General features: G+C 46.2%; 1 protein-coding gene across 9 annotated transcripts in view; it reads left to right on the forward strand.

Annotated features, from left to right (window-relative positions):
- The window catches only part of CCDC88A (coiled-coil domain containing 88A), a 364,297-nt gene that overhangs the window by 337,445 nt on the left and 8,101 nt on the right, over positions 1-18,751 (forward strand). For 8 of the 9 annotated variants that reach the window (XM_054023155.1, XM_054023156.1, XM_054023161.1 and 5 more), the window contains 4 exons: positions 407-610; positions 927-998; positions 2,154-2,234; positions 16,296-16,564. In XM_054023155.1, coding sequence (XP_053879130.1) covers positions 407-610; positions 927-998; positions 2,154-2,234; positions 16,296-16,564 — 626 coding nt within the window. The remainder of the gene's footprint in view (positions 1-406; positions 611-926; positions 999-2,153; positions 2,235-16,295; positions 16,565-18,751) is intronic. The other variant, XM_054023157.1, reaches the window with a different exon arrangement.

Raw genomic sequence — 18,751 nt, forward strand, 5'->3', positions numbered from 1 at the left:
ACAGTATACCTGCAGTAACCTGCACTGAACAAGGACCCCAACCATTGCCAAAATTCATGTTGTGTTAGCACCTCTACCCATCTTACCCTTATTCATTCCATTTGTCTTTGCAAAACAACATATCAAAGCTTCTAACATATATATTGCATATCATTGCAGCACAAGCATGGCACTTGTATCTAATAATATTTATTAAAAATCATATCTGAACTGAAAGTATGGCCTGTAATACTTTTCATTCATTGAGCTGATTGCATGTCATAACATGGATGATCTTGTGTTTGTAGCTTTCAATATTCAGTATGCATTGATGCTTAGACAAATGTCAAACTTTTTACAATACAAAATAGGAATTAAAAAAATACATTGAACCGTGCTGATTCATTTGCTTTCATTTGCATCCCAGCCATGAATGACCTGGTGCAGTCCATGGTCCTAGCAGGAGGACAATGGACAGGTAGTTCTGAGCATCTGGAGGGCCCTGATGATGTATCTACAGGTAAAAGGAAAAAAGAATTGGGAGCTATGGCCTTCTCTACTACAGCTATCAACTTTGCAACTGTCAACTCTTCTTCAGGCTTCAGATCCAAGCAATTGCTAAATAATAAAGGTATAGGTAGAAGCTTTTTGCTCTGTCATGATTATATTGGTAACAATTTTATATAAATCTGTTTTTACTCCTTCATATTTCATATTCTTCTGTAGCAAACAACCTGAATAATTGAATTACAGTACTAAGAAGTAATTGAATGGGCTTAATAGCTTTAATTGTAAAAATTAGATTTTTTCCTACAGAAAGGCTACATAAGCAAAGATGAATTGTATTTCAAATAATTATTTCATTACATTTTACAGATGACAAATGTTTAAATTACATTTTTGCTGTGAAATTTAATTTATATACTGTTTTATGTCTTTATGTATAGATACTACATCCTTTGAAGATGTAAGTCCACAAGGCATTAGTGATGATTCTAGTACAGGATCAAGAGTTCATGGTAAGATGTGAACTTTAATTAAATAATAAATTGAGAATATATGATGTGAATGCTAACGATGTTTGCCCACACAGTGAATTACAGCATTGCAAGTGAGCATGTTTTCTATAATTTGCGTATGACTTGACTATATAATGCCATTTCTTCAAACCTAATACTTTTTCTTTTTTTATAGAATAATCTTTCCACTAACAGTTGTGTATATTTAGTAGAAGATATCTATGAAATGCATCTTAACAGAATACAAATTTTTTTTGCCCATTTTCAAATATATTTGGGTTTAATTGTGAAAGAAAGGAAATTTTGACTTGCATTAAAAAAAAACTTTAGATTTCAGTGATTCATTTCTTGATTTTAAAGGAAAGTTTTATATATTTCATAGTACAAAATAAGTCTTTTCATCAAGTAAAAATACAGAGTGAAAAAGCTAAAATAGAAGCACTTACAAGAAATAAACTATTTTTCTTTACTAAAATTTTAAAATGAATATAAACAAAATTGAAATAAAATATTGTTATTTAGTATTTTGGAAAATATTAACACTGCAATTATTTCCCTTGTATTAATAGGTGCTAGAACTAGGGGTGTGGGGAGTGCTGCAGCACCCTCTGGCTTGAAGTAGATTCCATTATATACAGCATTTAGTTTTAGTTCAATGGCTCTCAGCACCCTCATTATACAAATTGTTCCAGTGCCCCTGCTTATATTGGGGAGGAGCACAGGACATTAACTATGCAGATGCTCTTGCTTCTCCTGTTTGTGGCATTTCTACAGTGTGCAGGGTTACTTGTCAAATTTGTTGTAAGTGACCAAATCACAAGCAGCTTTCTGCACGCCAGTGTGTTCTTCTGTAAAATCCCGGTTTCCCACTAGCAAATCTGTTTCAGTTCTAAACATGCACTCTGTTTTCTATTTTTCTTCCCCTTGTATCTTACTGTTCCCGTAGCATCCTTTACTAAAGTGTCCTCTTGGACTGCCTAGTAATCCCTTCGCTTTCTGATCTGTAAGAAACAACACTTTGTTGACAATGGGGGTGCTCAGCCTGTGAAATAGTGCATGATTCCTACCTCAGAGCATTCTGTGATCAGAATGTAAAGGCATAGTGTCATCTGCTAAAATTTTGTTTATCATTCTGTCTCCTTACTTTTCATTTAGCTTCCAGACCAGCCAGCCTTGATAGTGGCAGAACATCCACTAGTAATAGCAATAACAACGCTTCACTTCATGAAGTCAAAGGTATGGTGCAGGTGAATTGCCATCTGTGCTTCTTTTCCATGACTGTGTTTGTAAGATGGTCTGTTAAATAAAATAAAAAATGCATGGCATGTTTTTCTTTTAACACTTTATGCCAGTGGTGGGCAACCTGCGGCCCACGGGCTGCATGTAGCCCGTCAGGGTAATCCGCTGGTGGGCTGCCAGACAGTTGTTTTACATTTGCATGGCCACCTGCAGCTCCGAGTGGCAGCAGTTTGTCCTTCCCGGCCAATGGGAGCTGCGGAAAGCGGCGGCGAGCACATCCCTGTGGCCCAAGCCACTTCCCGCAGCTCCAATTGGCCAGGAAACCGCAGCCACTAGAAGCTGCGGGAAGCTGTACAAATGTAAACAAACCATCTGGCAGCCTGCCAGTGGATTACCCTGACTGGCTGCGTGCAGCCCACAGGTTGCCCACCACTGCTTTACGCCCTTCGTTTTCCAAATTAGGGAAGAATATTAATAAAATAGACCTTCAAATGCATTTAGTAAATATTAAAATAGGAGCAATTACAATATATGAAGTTGAAACTATTTTAAAATAAATCTAAGATAGAACATACATAAGAATGGCCATACTGGGTCAGATCAGTGGTCCATCTAGCCCAGTATCCTGTCGTCCGACAGTGGCCAATTCCAGGTGCTTCAGAGAGAATGAACAGAACAGGTAATAATCAAGTGATCCATCACCTGTCGCCCATTCCCAGCTTCTGGCAGACAGAGGCTAGGGACACCATCCCTGCCTATCCTGGCTAATAGCCATTGTTGGACCTATCCTCCATGAATTTATCTAGTTCTTTTTTGAACCCTGTTATAGTCTTGGCCTTCACAACAATCTCTGCCAAAGAGTTCTATAGGTTGACTGTGTGTTGTGTGAAGAAATACTTCCTTTTGTTTGTTTTAAATCTGATGCCTGTTCATTTCATTTGGTGACACCTAGTTCTTGCGTTATGAGAAGGAATAAATAACACTTCCTTATTTACTTTCTCCACACCAGTCATGATTTTATAGAACTTTATCATATCCCTCCTTCGTCATCTCTTTTCCAAGCTGAAAAGTCCCAGTCTTATTAATCTCTCCTCATATGGAAGCTGCTCCATACCCCTAATCATTTTTATTGCCCTTTTCTGTATCTTTTCCAATTCCAATATATCTTGTTTGAGATGGGGTGACCAGATCTGCACGTAGCATTCAAGATGTGGGCATACCATGGATTTATATAGAGGCAATATAATATTTTCTATCTTCTTATCTATTCATTTCCTAATGATTCCCAACATTCTGTTAGTTTTTTTTGACTACCTCTGTACATTGAGTGGATGTTTTCAGAGAACTATCCATAATGACTCCAAGATCTCTTTCTTGAATGATAACAGCTAATTTAGACCCCATCATTTTATATCATAGAATCATAGACTTTAAGGTCAGAAGGGACCATTATGATCATCTAGTCTGACCTCCTGTACAACACAGGCCACAGAATCTCACCCACCCACTCCTGTATCAAATCTATGTCTGAGCCATTGAAGTCCTCAAATCATGGTTTAAAGACTTCAAGGTGCAGAGAATCTTCCAGCAAGTGACCCGTGCCCCACTCTGCAGAGGAAGGCGAAAAAACCCCAGGGCCTCTGCCAATCTGCCCTGGAGGAAAATTCCTTCCCAACTCCAAATATGGTGATCAGCTAAACCCTGAGCATGTGGGCAAGACTCACCAGCCAGACACCCAGGAAAGAATTCTCTGTAGTAACTCAGATCCCACCCCATCTAAGATCCCATCACAGGTCATTGGGCATATTTACCGCTAATAGTCAAAGACCAATTAATTGCCAAAATTAGGCTATCCCATTATTCCATCCCCTCCATAAACTTATCAAGCTTAGTCTTGAAGCCAGATATGTCTTTTGCCCCCACTGCTCCCCTTGGAAGGCTGTTCCAGAACTTCACTTCTCCAATGGTTAGAAACCTTTGTCTAATTTCAAGGCTAAACTTCCTGATGGCCAGTTTATATCCATTTGTTCTTGTGTCCACATTGGTACTGAACTTAAATAATTCCTCTCCCTCCCTGGTATTTATTCCTCTGATATATTTATACAGAGCAATCATATCTCCCCTCAGCCTTCTTTCGGTAAGGCTAAACAAGCCAAGCTCTTTGAATCTCCTTTCATAAGACAGGTTTTCCTGGATATCAGGTTGGTTTGGCACGATCTACCTTTTGTAAAACCATGTTGTATTTTCTCCCAATTACGATTGACTTCAATGTCCTTAACTACTTTCTCCTTCAAAAAATTTTCCAAGACCTTGCATACCACAGATGTCAAACTAACAGGCCTGTTGTTGCCCGGATCACTTTTTTTTCCCCTTTCTTAAAGATAGGAACTATGTTAGCAATTCTCCAGTCATACATTACAACCCCTGAGTTTACAGATTCATTAAAAATTCTTGCAAATAGACTTGCAATTTCATGTGCCAGTTCCTTTAATATTCTTGGATGAAGATTATTTGGGTCCCCCGATTTAGTCCCATTAAGCTGGTCGAGTTTGGCTTCTACCTCGGATGTGGTAATATCTACCTCCATATCCTCATTCCCATTTGTCATCCTACCATTATCCCTAAGCTCCTCATTAGCCTCATTAAAGACTGAGGCAAAGTATTTGTTTAGATATTGGGCCAGGCCTAGATTATCCTTAACCTCCACTCCATCCTCAGTAAAACGCAAACAGTTTCTCCTCCCTTGGTGTTCACACCTCAACTGCTAGCAGAGCACCTCACCCTCTCTGATTGAACTAACCTCGTTATCTCCATATAGATTTATACCTGCCTCTGGAAATTTCCATTACTTGCATCTGAAGAAGTGAGGTTCTTACCCACCTTACTCCCAATACTTCTGTTAGTCTTAAAGGTGCCACAGGACCCTCTGTTGCTTTTTACAGATTTCAGACTAACATGGCTACCCCTCTGATACTTGACTCCTCCTCAGTGTTTAGCAGTCCCACTTCTTCTTTCTTTGTTTTCTTCTTATTTATATGGCTATCGAACCTTTTACTGTTGGTTTTAATTCCCTTTGCAAGGTCCAACTCTACATGGCTTTTGGCCTTTCTCACTTTATCCCTACATGTTCTGACCTCAATAAGGTAGCTTTCCTTGCTGATCACTCCCATCTTCCACTCCTTGTAGGCTTTCTGCTTTTTCTTAATCACCTCTCTGAGGTGCTTGCTCATCCAGCTTGGTCTACAACTCCTTCCTATGAATTTTTTCCCCTTTCTTGGGATGCAGGCTTCTGATAGTTTCTGCAACTTTGACTTGAAGTAATTCCAGGCCTCCTCCACCTTTAGATTCACAAGTTTTTCTTCGAGTGCTTGCTCATATCGATTCCAATTAGGTGTGCGCGCGCTGCGTGCACGATCGTCGGAGAAATTTTCTACCCTAGCAACACCCGATGGGTCGGCTGTGGAGCCCCCTGGAGTGGCGCCTTCATGGCGCTGGATATATACCCCAGCTGACCAGCGCCCCCTCAGTTCCTTCTTACCGCCCGTGACGGTCGTTGGAAATGTGGAGCGTGGCATAGCTGTTCTCCACTCTCCCTAGCTTTACCCGTTGATTCTTGTAGATAGTTGTTAATTGTGCTTTTTAGATTAGCAGTTGTTGTTAATAGTTATAAATAGTTTTTCGTAGTTAGCGGGGGTTAAGGGGGCCTTTGTTCCCCCCTTTTCCCCCCCCAGCGCACAGCCGGGCTCATGCCCAAGGCTCTCGGCTTTAAGCCGTGCGCAACATGTGCTAGGCCTATGCCAACGGGAGACCCCCATGACTCTTGTCTGAAGTGCTTAGGGGAGTCTCACCAAACGGATAAGTGCAAGATTTGCAAGGCTTTCAGGCCAAGGACGAAAAAGGAGTGGGACTTCAGGCTTAAGCAACTCCTCATGGAAGTGGCACTTAGCCCAGATCCTCCTTCAGCGCGCCAGGTTCCGGCACCGAGCGCCTCCGTGCGTAGTGCCCCAGCGGCTCCGTCCGGTACTGCACCACGGGCAGACGCGGAAAAGGCGTCATGGCACCGTCCTCCCTCGGCACCGCGTCCGCCGCAAACCCCTCAGCGCCGGTCCCTGTCTCCGGGACATAAAAGGCCCTGTAAAACTCAGGACGCTGCCATCCAACAGGCACCGGCTCCCCCCGCACCGGTGATAGAGCCACACCCGGCTTCTGAACGCTAGAGGGTGCAGGTATCATCAGCACCGTTGACTCCGGCGCCGGGTGTAGAGCCGTTGAGTCCGGTGCGTACTGGCTCACCGCCTCGTCAGGTGGTGGAGCCCTGTCTCCTTTCTACACCGGAGACGTTTGCCACTGCGAGAGACCTCATCGCCCTCACGGAGCCGGCGCCTTCTCAACCCACGGCACTGCATGCCCTTCGTACGGTACAGTCCAGGGGCAAGCCTACCCTGATACGGCCGCCCTCTCTGGGCGTGGACTCGCGGCTCCGCTCCCGGTCTCGGAGCAGGTCTCGACGCCGCTCGCAGTCCCGGCACCGATCTCCATCTCGGCGCCAGTCGTACTCGCGGCACAGATCTACCTCCCGGCACCGGTCCTCTTCTTGGCACCGACCCGAGCATCGGTACCGGTCGGAGTCAAGGCACAGCTCTCGGCACCGGTATGAGCGCCGCTCACATTCCCGAGGCTGCTCCCGGCACCGAGGTTACAGACGGTCTTCATTGTCCAGATCCGGATCCCGGTACCGACATGCATATCGGCACCATTCTCGATCCCGGTACCGTTCACCGGCACCACGCAGAGACCGCTCGCCGATTGATCGGCACCGCTCGGCACCGTACCAGGACATTTCCCTGGACCCACGCTCGGCACCGCCCTGGCCCTCGAGATCGGCGTCTCACTCTTCTGAAGGGGCTGCCCGTTCAACGTACCCTGCTCAGGGTCAAGCCGCAGACGACTTGGGTCACTGGCAGGAGGGGGCAGACAACCTTCCACAAGACCCTACGCATTGGTCTTTCTGGACCCCTTGGGCGTATCACCAGGCTCAAGGGGCTCCACTAGCGGCCTCTCGTTCGGCTCACTCTGAGCCCAGGGTTCCTGAGGCCACCATCTCCCATCCTCCCCCAGGGGGTATGGAGGCTCCGGCCCTGACGCCCACGCAGGAACCAGACCCTGGCGCAGAGGATCCTGCACCTCCAAGTCCCTTGGAGCCGGACCCTCACACAGATCCCTTACCCCCTGAGGCGTCCTCCTTATCTTCCCCAGATGAGGCAGTGGCGGGTACAACACCGTCAGGCCCACCTCCTATAGATCTTCGTGCCCACCAAGACTTGTTACGTAGGGTGGCAAGAAATATGGACCTACAGGCCAAGGAGATAGCGGAGGTGGAGGACCCGGTGGTGAGCATCCATTCATCTGATGCCCCAACCCGGGTGGCGCTGCCCATTATCCGAACAATTCAGGCTAACGCTACGGCCCTATGGCAAACCCCGGCCTCCATCCCTCCAACTGCCAGAGGGTAGAGAGGAAGTACTTTGTGCCCTTTAAAGACTATGAGTACGTCTACACGCATCCCCCACCATGTTCACTGGTAGTCTCATCAGTGAACGCCAGAGAGCGCCATGGCCAGCAGGCGGCAGTGCCCAAATCAAAGGACGCTAAGCGCTTTGATTTGTTTGGACGCAAGGTCTATTCGGCGGGGGGTCTGCAGCTCAGGACCGCAAACCAACAGGCACTCTTAAGTCAGTACAATTATAACTCATGGGTTTCCATGGGTAGATTCAAAGAGTTGGTTCCCCAGGACTCAAGGGAGGAGTTCGGGGCCCTGGTGGAGGAGGGCAAAAAGGTGGCTAGAACCTCCTTGCAGGCCTCCCTCGACATTGCGGTCTCGGCCGCCAGGACTCTAGCGTCTGGAATAGCCATGCGACGTGTCTCTTGGCTCCAGGTTTCGGGGCTACCGCCAGAACTGCAGCAGACCCTGCAGGATCTGCCGTTCAAGGGCCAAGGCTTGTTCTCGGACAAGACAGACTCTAGGTTACAGAGCCTCAAAGACTCGAGAACCATCATGCGCTCCATGGGGATGCATGTCCCAGGACCTCAACGCAGGCCCTTTAGGCCACAGTCACAAAGGTTCTACCCTCCTCCTCCTCGTCCGAGACAGGACTTCCCCAGAAGGCGGGGACGAGGTGGTAGACGGAGGCCGACCGGACCCCAACCCGGTCAGAACCACGGCCCCCCTAGGCCACCTTCAGGACCTAGGCAAAACTTTTGAAGCTGCGCCCGAGGACGGCGCACCAGCCACTACCCATCTCATTTGTTTCGGGATCGCCTCTCCCGTTTCCACTGTGCTTGGTCCCTTATAACTTCGGACTGTTGGGTCCTTCGCACGGTGTAGAGGGGATATGCCCTCCAGTTTTCTTCGTTTCCCCCCTCCCACCCTCCCTCCCCGTCCCTCTTCAGGGACCCTTCTCACGAGCATCTCCTTATACAGGAGGTTTTTGGGCTCCTCTCTATGGGGGCCATAGAGGAGGTTCCCCCAGAGTTAAAGGGCAAGGGGTTTTACTCCCGCTACTTCCTGATCCCCAAAGCAAAAGGAGGTCTGCAACCCATTTTAGACTTACGCGGACTCAACAAATTCATAGTAAAGTTGAAGTTCCGCATGGTCTCCTTGGGGACCATCATCCCTTCCCTGGATCCTGGGGACTGGTACGCCGCCCTCGACATGAAGGATGCATATTTTCATATAGCGATCTACCCCCCTCACAGGCGCTTCCTTCGTTTTGTAGTAAACAAGGTACACTACCAATTTGCTGTCCTTCCCTTCGGACTGTCCGCGGCTCCGAGAGTGTTCACCAAATGTATGGCTGTCGTGGCAGCATACCTTCGGCGACAAAGGATACAGGTGTTCCCGTATCTAGACGACTGGCTAGTCCGCCGCCGCACCAGAGAGCAAGTTCAGGCGCACGTCCAGATAATACTACAAACATTCCACGACTTAGGCATTCCACTCAACAAAGAGAAGTCCACTCTGGTGCCGACCCAGAGAATAGAGTTTATCAGGGCAGTCTTAGACTCCACACTCGCCCGAGCTCTTCTGCCAGGCACTCGGTTTCGCACCATCGCGAACATCATCCACGGACTCCAGGCCTTCCTGATTACCACTGTAAGGATGTGCCTCGGTCTGTTGGGTCACATGGCCTCTTGCACTTACATAACCAGACATGCCAGACTTCAGCTTCGTCAACTTCAGGCCTGGGTGTCCTCAGTGATTCGTCCTTCTCGGAACAGCCTGAACATGGTGGTCACAATTCCGAACTCGGTCTTGACCTCTCTCACATGGTGGCTGGATCACAAGGCGGTTTGTGCAGGAGTGCCGTTTCACGCCCCACAACCCTCCCTGCACCTGGTCACGGACGCCTCATCTCTAGGTTGGGGCACTCATCTCAGGGAGCACCATACCCAAGGCCTGTGGACCGCATCCCAACTAGCTCTGCACATCAATGTTCGAGAGCTGATGGCGGTGCGCCTAGCCTGTCAGGCATTTCTCGGTCTCCTGCATGGCCGCTGCGTGTTAGTCCTCAGAGACAACACCACGGCCATGTTCTACATCAACAAGCAAGGAGGAGCCCGATCGTCTCCCCTATACCAAGAGGCCATTCACCTGTGGGAGTTCTGCATTGCCCACTCGATACATCTCCTGGCATCGTTCCTCCCTGGAGTCCAGAACACTCTGGCGGACCGTCTCAGCAGATCCTTCCAGACGCACGAGTGGTCGATTCGCCCGGACATCATCTATTCCATCTTCCAGAGGTGAGGATTTCCCCAGGTAGACCTGTTCACATCATGAGCCAACAGAAAGTGCCACGTGTTCTGCTCCCTACAATGGCGATCTCCGGGCTCCCTGTCAGACGCTTTCCTTCTAACGTGGAAAGACCAGCTGTTTTATGCTTTCCCTCCATTCCCACTGGTCCACAGGGTACTGCTCAAACTACGCAGAGACCAGGGACGTGTGATTCTAGTCACTCCAACTTGGCCAAGACAGCACTGGTACACCATGCTTCTGGAGCTATCGGTTCAAACTCCGATCACGCTTCCCTTGTGCCCAGATTTGATCTCCCAGGACCACGGCCGATTGTGTCACCCCGACCTTACAGCATGGATGCTCCGTGGCTGAATCGGACAGAGCTACAATGCTCACATCCAGTGCAACAGATTCTATTGGGAAGTAGAAAGCCCTCTACACGGACCACTTACTTAGTCAAGTGGAAGCGGTTCTCCTGTTGGTGCGACCAGCGAGCCACGCCCCCTTTGCAGGCGTCTATTCCAATTATACTCGAGTATCTCCTGTCCTTGAGACAGCAGGGCCTGGCGATATCTTCAGTCAGGGTTCACCTGGCCACTATATCGGCGTTCCATCCAGGAGAACACGCTTCCTCGGTCTTCTCTAACCCGATGGTTGTCAGATTCCTCAAGGGCTTAGACCGCCTTTACCCACAGCAATGCCAACCCGTTCCAGCGTGGGATCTTAACCTGGTTCTCTCCAAGCTCACAGGACCCCCATTCGAGCCATTGGCTACCTGCTCGCTCCTTACCTATCTTGGAAGACAGTCTTCCTTGTAGCCATCACTTCAGCAAGGCGTGTTTCTAAACTCAAGGCCCTCACATCTGAGCCTCCGTACACAGTCTTCCATAAAGACAAGGTGCAGCTTCGCCCCCACCCTGCCTTCCTTCCCAAGGTTGTATCAGCTTTTCATGTGAACCAGGATATATTTCATCCCAGTCTTCGATCCTAAGCCACGCGCCAAGACCAGCGTATGCACTCCTTGGACGTGCGCAGGGCCCTTGCTTTCTATATTGAGCGTACGAAACCATTTCGAAAGATGACACAACTCTTTGTTGCAGTAGCCGACTGCTCTCCTCCCAACGTCTCTCCTCTTGGATCACGTCCTGCATTCGTGCTTGCTACAACCTGGCTGGTGTCCCAGCGCCATGCCTCACCGCCCACTCCACGAGGGCCCAAGCCTCTTCGACTGCCTTCCTGGCTCAAGTCCCAATCCAGGACATTTGTAGAGCTGCAGTTTGGTCATCAGCCCACACCTTCACTGCTCACTATGCGCTGGTGCATTTGGTTCAGCAGTTTTGCACACAGCGATGTCTCACTCCGACCTCACCGCCTAGGTAAGGCTTGGTAGTCACCTAATTGGAATCGATATGAGCAAGCACTCGAAGAAGAAAAAACGGTTACTCACCTTTGTAACTGTTGTTCTTCAAGATGTGTTGCTCATATCCATTCCAAACCCGCCCCCCTTCCCCACTGTCGGAGTAGCCAGCAAGAAGGAACTGAGGGGGCGCTGGGTCGGCTGGGGTATATATCCAGCGCCATGAAGGCGCCACTCCAGGGGGCTCCACAGCTGACCCACTGGGTGTTGCTAGGGTAGAAAATTTCTCCGATGATCGTGCACGCGGCGTGCGCACACCTAATTGGAATGGATATGAGCAACACATCTCAAAGAACAACAGTTACAAAGGTGAGTAACCATTTTTTCTTCAGTCCAATCCACTTCCCTAATTTCCTTAATTTTTTAAAGTTAGCCTTTTTGAAATCAAAAACCCTAGTCACAGATCTGTTTTTGTTTATCCTTCCATTTAGTTTAAACTGAATTAGCTCATGATCGCTCGAACCAAGGTTGTCCCCTACAACAATTTCTTCTATGAGGTCCTCACTACTCACCAAAACCAAATCTAAAATGGCATCCCCTCTTGTTGGTTCAGCAACTACTTGGTGAAGGAATCCATCAGCTATCGCATCTAGGAAAATCTGAGCCCTAGCACTTGTCCTCCAGTCTATATCTGGGAAGTTAGTCTCCCATGATCACACAATTCCCATTAGTATTTACTTAATTAAAAACATGTATAGTCGGGATTTTTATGTTGTCCAATGTGCACTAGTTTGCATTTATCAATATTGAATTTCATCTACCATTTTGTTCCCCAGTCACTCAGTATTATGAGATCCCTTTGTAACTCTTTGCTATCTGCTTTGGACTTAACTATAGAAAAAGAAATATTCTCTTAAAAAAAAATTTAGCCACAAAATTAATTTCAATTCAATTACATTTTAAACAGGGAAATAATACTCCTTAATTTTTTGTATCTTATCTGTGTGTTTCTTATCTTATCTCTGAAATAAAATCTGTAAAAATGTACAACACAAACCAACCAAAATAACTATAAGGTATATAGAGATGTGTATATAATAAAATGCAGTCACCTTTACAAACTTTTAAATTTTGCCTTTGAAAACTAGATAATGTTACTACACTATTAGCAGTATTCCCTATATTTCATGTACACCTCTAACCTGATATAACGCGGTCCTCGGGAGGCAAAAAAATCTCACTGTGTTATAGGTGAGACCGCGTTATATCAAGCTTGCTTTGGCCCCCCCTCCGTTCCTTGTTCCCTGACCGCCCCCTCCAGAGACCCCCATCCCTAATCACCCCCCGGACCCCATCCCCTACCCACCCCCCTGTCCCGTGACTGCTCCGACCCCTATCCACACACCCTGCCCCCTGACAGGTACTCACCGGCAGCAGCGGGATGCGGAGCAGCCCGGCCCCAGCCTGCTCCACTCCGCCACCGCCCAGCTGCAGCGCTCCGCTTCCCGCTGTCGGTGACTGGAGGGAGGTTGAGGAAAGGATGCCCCCCCCGCACTCACCTGCAGCGGGAAGTGGAGCGACGCGGCCCCAGCCTGCTCCGCTTTCCTTGCCCCCGCCCCAGCCGTGTCGCTGCTGGTGAGTGCGGGGGGAATCCCTTCCCCCAAGCCTCCTCCCTTGAGCGACACGGCTGGGGCCAGGGTGAGGGAAGCAGAGCGGGCTGCTCCCGGCCCCCCCGCTAATCCCCCAGGCCACTCTGGGACTGCGGAGCCCCCAAAAGTGCCCTCCCACAGCTCCTGCCCCCCAGACCCTGGGGGGGGGAGCCCCTTACTTCCCCGAGACCCTCTGCCCCTTATCCAACCCCTCAGCCCTGGCCTGGCCCGGCACACTTAACACGCTGCTCAGAGCAGCGGGTCAGAGCTTTACCGTGTTGTATGCGAACCCGCATTATATCGGGTCACGTTATATCGGGGTAGAGGTGTATTAATATAGATTTTTTTTAAACATTTTAATCCTGTTTGTGATGGGCATTCCACAAGATTTTATATTTACTGCTAGCTGAAGAATGCTGAACATGTTAGAGTAGCATCCATTCATGAGACTTCATAGAATGTATTTGACTAATACAATAACTCCTCGCTTAACGTTGTAGTTATGTTCCTGAAAAATGCTACTTTAAGCGAAACGATGTTAAGTGAATCCAATTTCCCCATAAGAATTAATGTAAATGGGGGGGGGGGGTAGTTCCAGGGAAATATCTTTCTCCAGACAAAAGACTATATTTTATATATATATATATATATATATATATATACACACATATATACACTGTATAAGTTTTAAACAATTTAATGCTGTACAAAGCAATGATGATTGTGAAGCTTGATTGAGGTAGTGAAGTCAGAGGGTGGGATATTTCCCAGGGAATGCCTTACTGCTAAATGATGAACTAGCACTTGGCTGAGCCCTCAGGGGTTAGCATATTGTTGTTAATGTAGCCTCACACTCTACAAGTCAGCAAGAATGGAGGGAGGGGAGACAGCATGGCAGAGAGAGACAGAGACACACACCATGTTTGTGAGAGAGACACGCATTGCCCCTTTAAATATGCTGACCCCACTCTAAGTACACTGCTTTTTTAAGTAGATCAACAAGTTGAAACAGCAGTTGCTGCCAGCAAACTCCCTCCATCCTGAGCCCTGTCATGTCCCCATCCTGCTCTGTGGCGATAAGGTACAAGAGTGGTGGGAAGTGGACACCCTGACATTAGCACCCTTCCTCCTCCCCCCTCTGCATAGGAAGCAGGAGGCTCCCAGGAGCAGCTCCAAGGCAGAGGGCAGGAGTAGCACGTAGCAGTGGGAGGAGGGACAGCTGAACTTCCTGGCAATTGATAGCCTGCTGGGCAGCTGCCGCCCAGGGAGCTGATAGGGGGACTGCTGGTCCACCCTGGCGCTAAGCCCCCACCATCTAGCTCCAATGGGCTGCTCTTTCTGCAAGCAGTAGACAAAGCAGGCAGCTGCCAAACAACATTATAAGGGAGCATTGCACAACTTTGAACGAGCATGTTCTCTAATTGATCAGCAACGTAACAATGAAACAACCCTAACCAGGATGACTTTAAGTTAGGAGTTACTGTACTTTCTTGATAATATCTGTTTATTGGTAATTTAGAAGTGAATACTAGAACAGCGTTTTTTTGCTTTATTGATTTTGTTACTCTCTACTGTGAAAGATTCCCTGAGTTAACTTGTGCCCCAGATTGTATATGGTACATCAACAGTTTCTATTGTAGACAATTTTCCTTTCTTCAAATATAATTACATTATTCAGAAATAAGAAAAAGGGTAGAGAGCAGTTTACTATTCACCAGTATCTTTTACTCTGATCCTATAAGAAAGATTGAAAATCAAAGAAAATTGTTATAGCAGCAGGGTTTTTTGCACTTACTGCTATGTTCCTCCTTCAGGTCACAATTGTAATAAACTAACATTGACAATATAAGGAAAACCTCTCTAGAGGAGCCTTTCTAGAAAATTCTGTTGAAGAATTGGCAGTCATTTTCTTCAAGTTTGTGGACAATACCAAGCTGGGAGGGATCACAAATGTTTTGGAGGATAGGATTAAAATTCAAAATGATGTGGGCAAACTGGAGAAATGGACTGATGAAAACAGGATGAAATTCAATAAGGACAAATGCAAAGTACTTCACTTAGGAAGGAACAATCAGTTGTGCACATATAAAATGGGAAATGACTACCTAGGAAGGAGTCCTGCAGAAAGGGATCTGGGGGTCATAGTGGATCACAAGTTAAATATGAGTCAACATGGGGGGAAAAAAAGCAAACATCATTCTGGGGTTAACAACTGCAGTGTTGTAAGCAAGACATGAGAAGTAATTCTTCTGCTCTACTCCATGCTGATTAAGCCTCAACTGGAATATTGTGTCTAGTTCTGGGTGCCACATTTCAGGGAAGATGTGGACAAGTTGGAGATAGTCCAGAGAAGAGCAACAAGGATGATTAAAAGATGACCCGTGAGGGAAGATTGAAAAAACTGGGTTTGTTTAGTCTTGAGAAGAGAAGACTGAAAGGGGACATGATAGCAGTTTTCAAGTGCATAAAAGGTTGTTACAAGGGGGAAGGAGAAAAGTTATTCTCCGTAACCTCTCAGGTTAGGACAAGATGCAGTGGGCTGAAATTGCAGCAAGGGTGGTTTAGTTGGACATTAGGAAAAAATTCCTAACTATCAGGGTGGTTAAGCACTGGAATAAATTGCCCAGAGAGGTTATGGAATCTCCATCATCGGAGATTTTTAAGAGCAGGTTAGACAAACACCTGTCAGGGGTGGTCTACATAATACTTAGTTCTGCCCTGAGTGCAGGGGACTGGACTCGATGACCTCTCAAGGTCCCGGTCCTATGGTTCATGTTCCACCTTTTCTATCTCATTTATATAAGATGTCACATGAGTAGCAGATGACAATATCCACTTTACAGAGTTGCTGAACATGAACTGAATCATAAAGTCTTCTGTATACATTTAACCTCTTAGAATCAAATTTCAAGTGAAGGGTGCTTTTTTTCCATTGAAAAAATCAGGTTGAAAAGTTGTAACAGATAAGCCAAGGGAATGAAATTGCATTTTATAACATGATTTCAGAATAGGATATTTGATCTGAGTAATATAGGCCAATTAGAGTCTTCAACATTTTAAAAAAAATTATATAAAACAGGCATTATTAAATGCAGGGCCGGCATTTGGCCGCCCCAAGCACATGCTTGGTTTGCTGATGCCTAGAGCCAGCCCTGATTAAATGACATCTAATAATCCTCCAGATATTGTTCAGAATGTGCTGTTCAATTATTTTCATGTAATTTTTATTATAGAACATTTAATATTGTTTTCCCCAAAAGCAGGTGGAGTTAACAACCAAAGTAGGCCACAAAGTCACAGCAGTGGAGAATTTAGTCTGCTTCATGAACATGAGGCTTGGTCTAGCACCAGCAGCAGCCCCATCCAGTATTTGAAAAGTCACACCAAGTCGAGTCTCATGATCCAGGAAAAAATGCCTGAAACAATAGATAATCAAGGAAAGCAGAAGATCAAAACTGGTTCTCCTGGAAGTGAGGTTGTTACTCTGCAGCAGTTTTTAGAAGAAAGCAACAAGATTACTTCTACAGAGGTTAGTTAAAAAAAATTATTTTAATTTTAGGGCTATACAATACCCTATATTTATGCACAGATTTAATATGTTACTTATAGTGTATGCCATTGCAGGACCCCCTTAAAATTCTTTTAAAAAGACACTGTCAAATAATAGTTTGTCTACATAAACAATTAGTTCATGGCAAGCTGGATGTGTGACTGTATCCTGCACTAGCCTGTGTCTGTCCATGTGAACCCTGCTGACATGCATTAATAGTTTGTTTATACACTTTGATATAGTCTTTTTTTAATCAGGACTATATCGAAGTGCATTAGTGAACTGATGAGTGTCGATACAGACAGTCTGTGGCAAGCTAGTGTGGGGTAGATTTAAACCACAGCTTGCTGCAAACTAAATGTTCCTATAGAAAAGCCCTTCATTTTCAGGTCCAAAATTTAGTTTTTGTTAAGGAAAATAGAAAAAGGAGGGTGATGGCTACAGAATGTAATATGAGATGGTATGCTAAGTAGGAGCGAAGTGGCATTCTGGTTCAGTGTGCAGTGGGGAAAAACAGTTGCTGCCCACCTGGGATTAGTAGAGCTGGTTAGATGGCAGGGAGTGTACTTAACTCTGGCTGTGCATCCCCAGTAAAAGGAGACTGGGGCACTCCTGATATAATTTTAAAAGAAATAAATACAAAGTGTAACAATTTGTAAGTGGTTGCTGCTTCCCTCATGACCACATTAGGAAAGAAAAGTTGAGGGCTCCTGTCCTAAGTGCTGCAGCTGAACATACTCATCAGTAGTGGCGGGAGGGCAGTCATTTGCCCCAAAGTGGTTTCCTTTCCTCTTACTGCCTGCTAATTTTCTTCACTGAGAACTGCTGTCACAGCCCTCCTCATGAAGGTGGAGAAAGTGGTGGGATTGTCTTCAGAGGTTTCCCCCCTCTAACTCATCATCTAAGGAGGCTGTCTTGCCTGTTTCAACATCTCCAATTGATGCTAGGCTCTTTCTAGTTTTGGTGGGATGAATGTCTGTAACTCCTGATATTGTTTCCCGGGGTTCTTTCAATCCAAAGTTCTAGGTAACTGTGCGAGGTGGTGTCAGGAAATAAATCAATGGAGATATGGCCGTCCGACCGATAGATGGTTGGTACAAACGGGACAATACAAGAGTGCTTTCACTTAAAGCTATACTTTACTTAGTCTCAAGCATTTACACGTGTCTGCAACAGATTAGTAAAACACCCCAAGAAATTCATATTTACCCACGGTCTTGGGGAGGTCTCAAGTGGATAACTGCAGGCGTCCAGTGGCCGGCTGCAAGGGAACTTGAGGTGTTCAAATGTTCAAGTGTCCATTGAACTCAGATTTCTTCCTGATTTTATATCCAACTTGTTAGTATTACATAGCTTGTTCATTAACAAAATTGCTGAGCAGAAGTTAAATTAAGGGTGGAGATTTCCAGCCTGTCAGGTGGGCAATTTTCCATATGTCAGATAGGGGAACTTTCCATCAGTTAACCAGCTGTGTAGCATTAGTTAACTATTGCCAGACTTTCCATCTTGCAGAACTGCATGCTGTGTAAATACAACTCATGTCAGGAGGACAGAGGGTCATGTTTTCTCCTTGAAGTCACTCACTTCACCCTCCCCTCCTGGTCTGTTAGCTGTGCTGAGGTGTCAGAAAGGCCTCCTTTTAGCTGCTTTCAGCAATAAGCATAACAACTGGTACTCCAGCTGCTGGCAGTGTTTAAACATGTTACTGGGCTCTGGGTTATCAAAAATCTGCTCCTACAATATCCTTTTAGTACTTTTGGCCAGGAAGCCACCACTTAAACTTTTGGACTTCCTGGAAGTCCAAGAGAAAGGAAGAATAGCCCTCCCAGTCAATGGAGGTTTGTTGAAGCTAGCTAAAGAGGTGTCGAACCACTCCTGCCTATAGTATTTCTGTCTCAAGGAAATGTGAATCCTTCATACCAAATTCTCAAGGAGGGATTTGATTTATTTTACCAGCATCCTATAATGTACTCACTTGTGATCTCTGTTGCAAGTGAGAAAACTAGAAATGGGAAGATGTCATTGAGTCCAAATGATTGGTCATATTTGGAATAAAAGTTTATTCTTCATCTTCCCTGACATTATGAATGGTGGCAGTTATAGACAGATATAATTTTTTTCCTGGTCCAGAGCCACCTTTTGGGACCAGTACATTCCTGACTTAAG

This window comes from Malaclemys terrapin, chromosome 3 (assembly GCF_027887155.1).
Source record: "Malaclemys terrapin pileata isolate rMalTer1 chromosome 3, rMalTer1.hap1, whole genome shotgun sequence".
NCBI classification, from domain to species: Eukaryota; Metazoa; Chordata; order Testudines; family Emydidae; genus Malaclemys; species Malaclemys terrapin.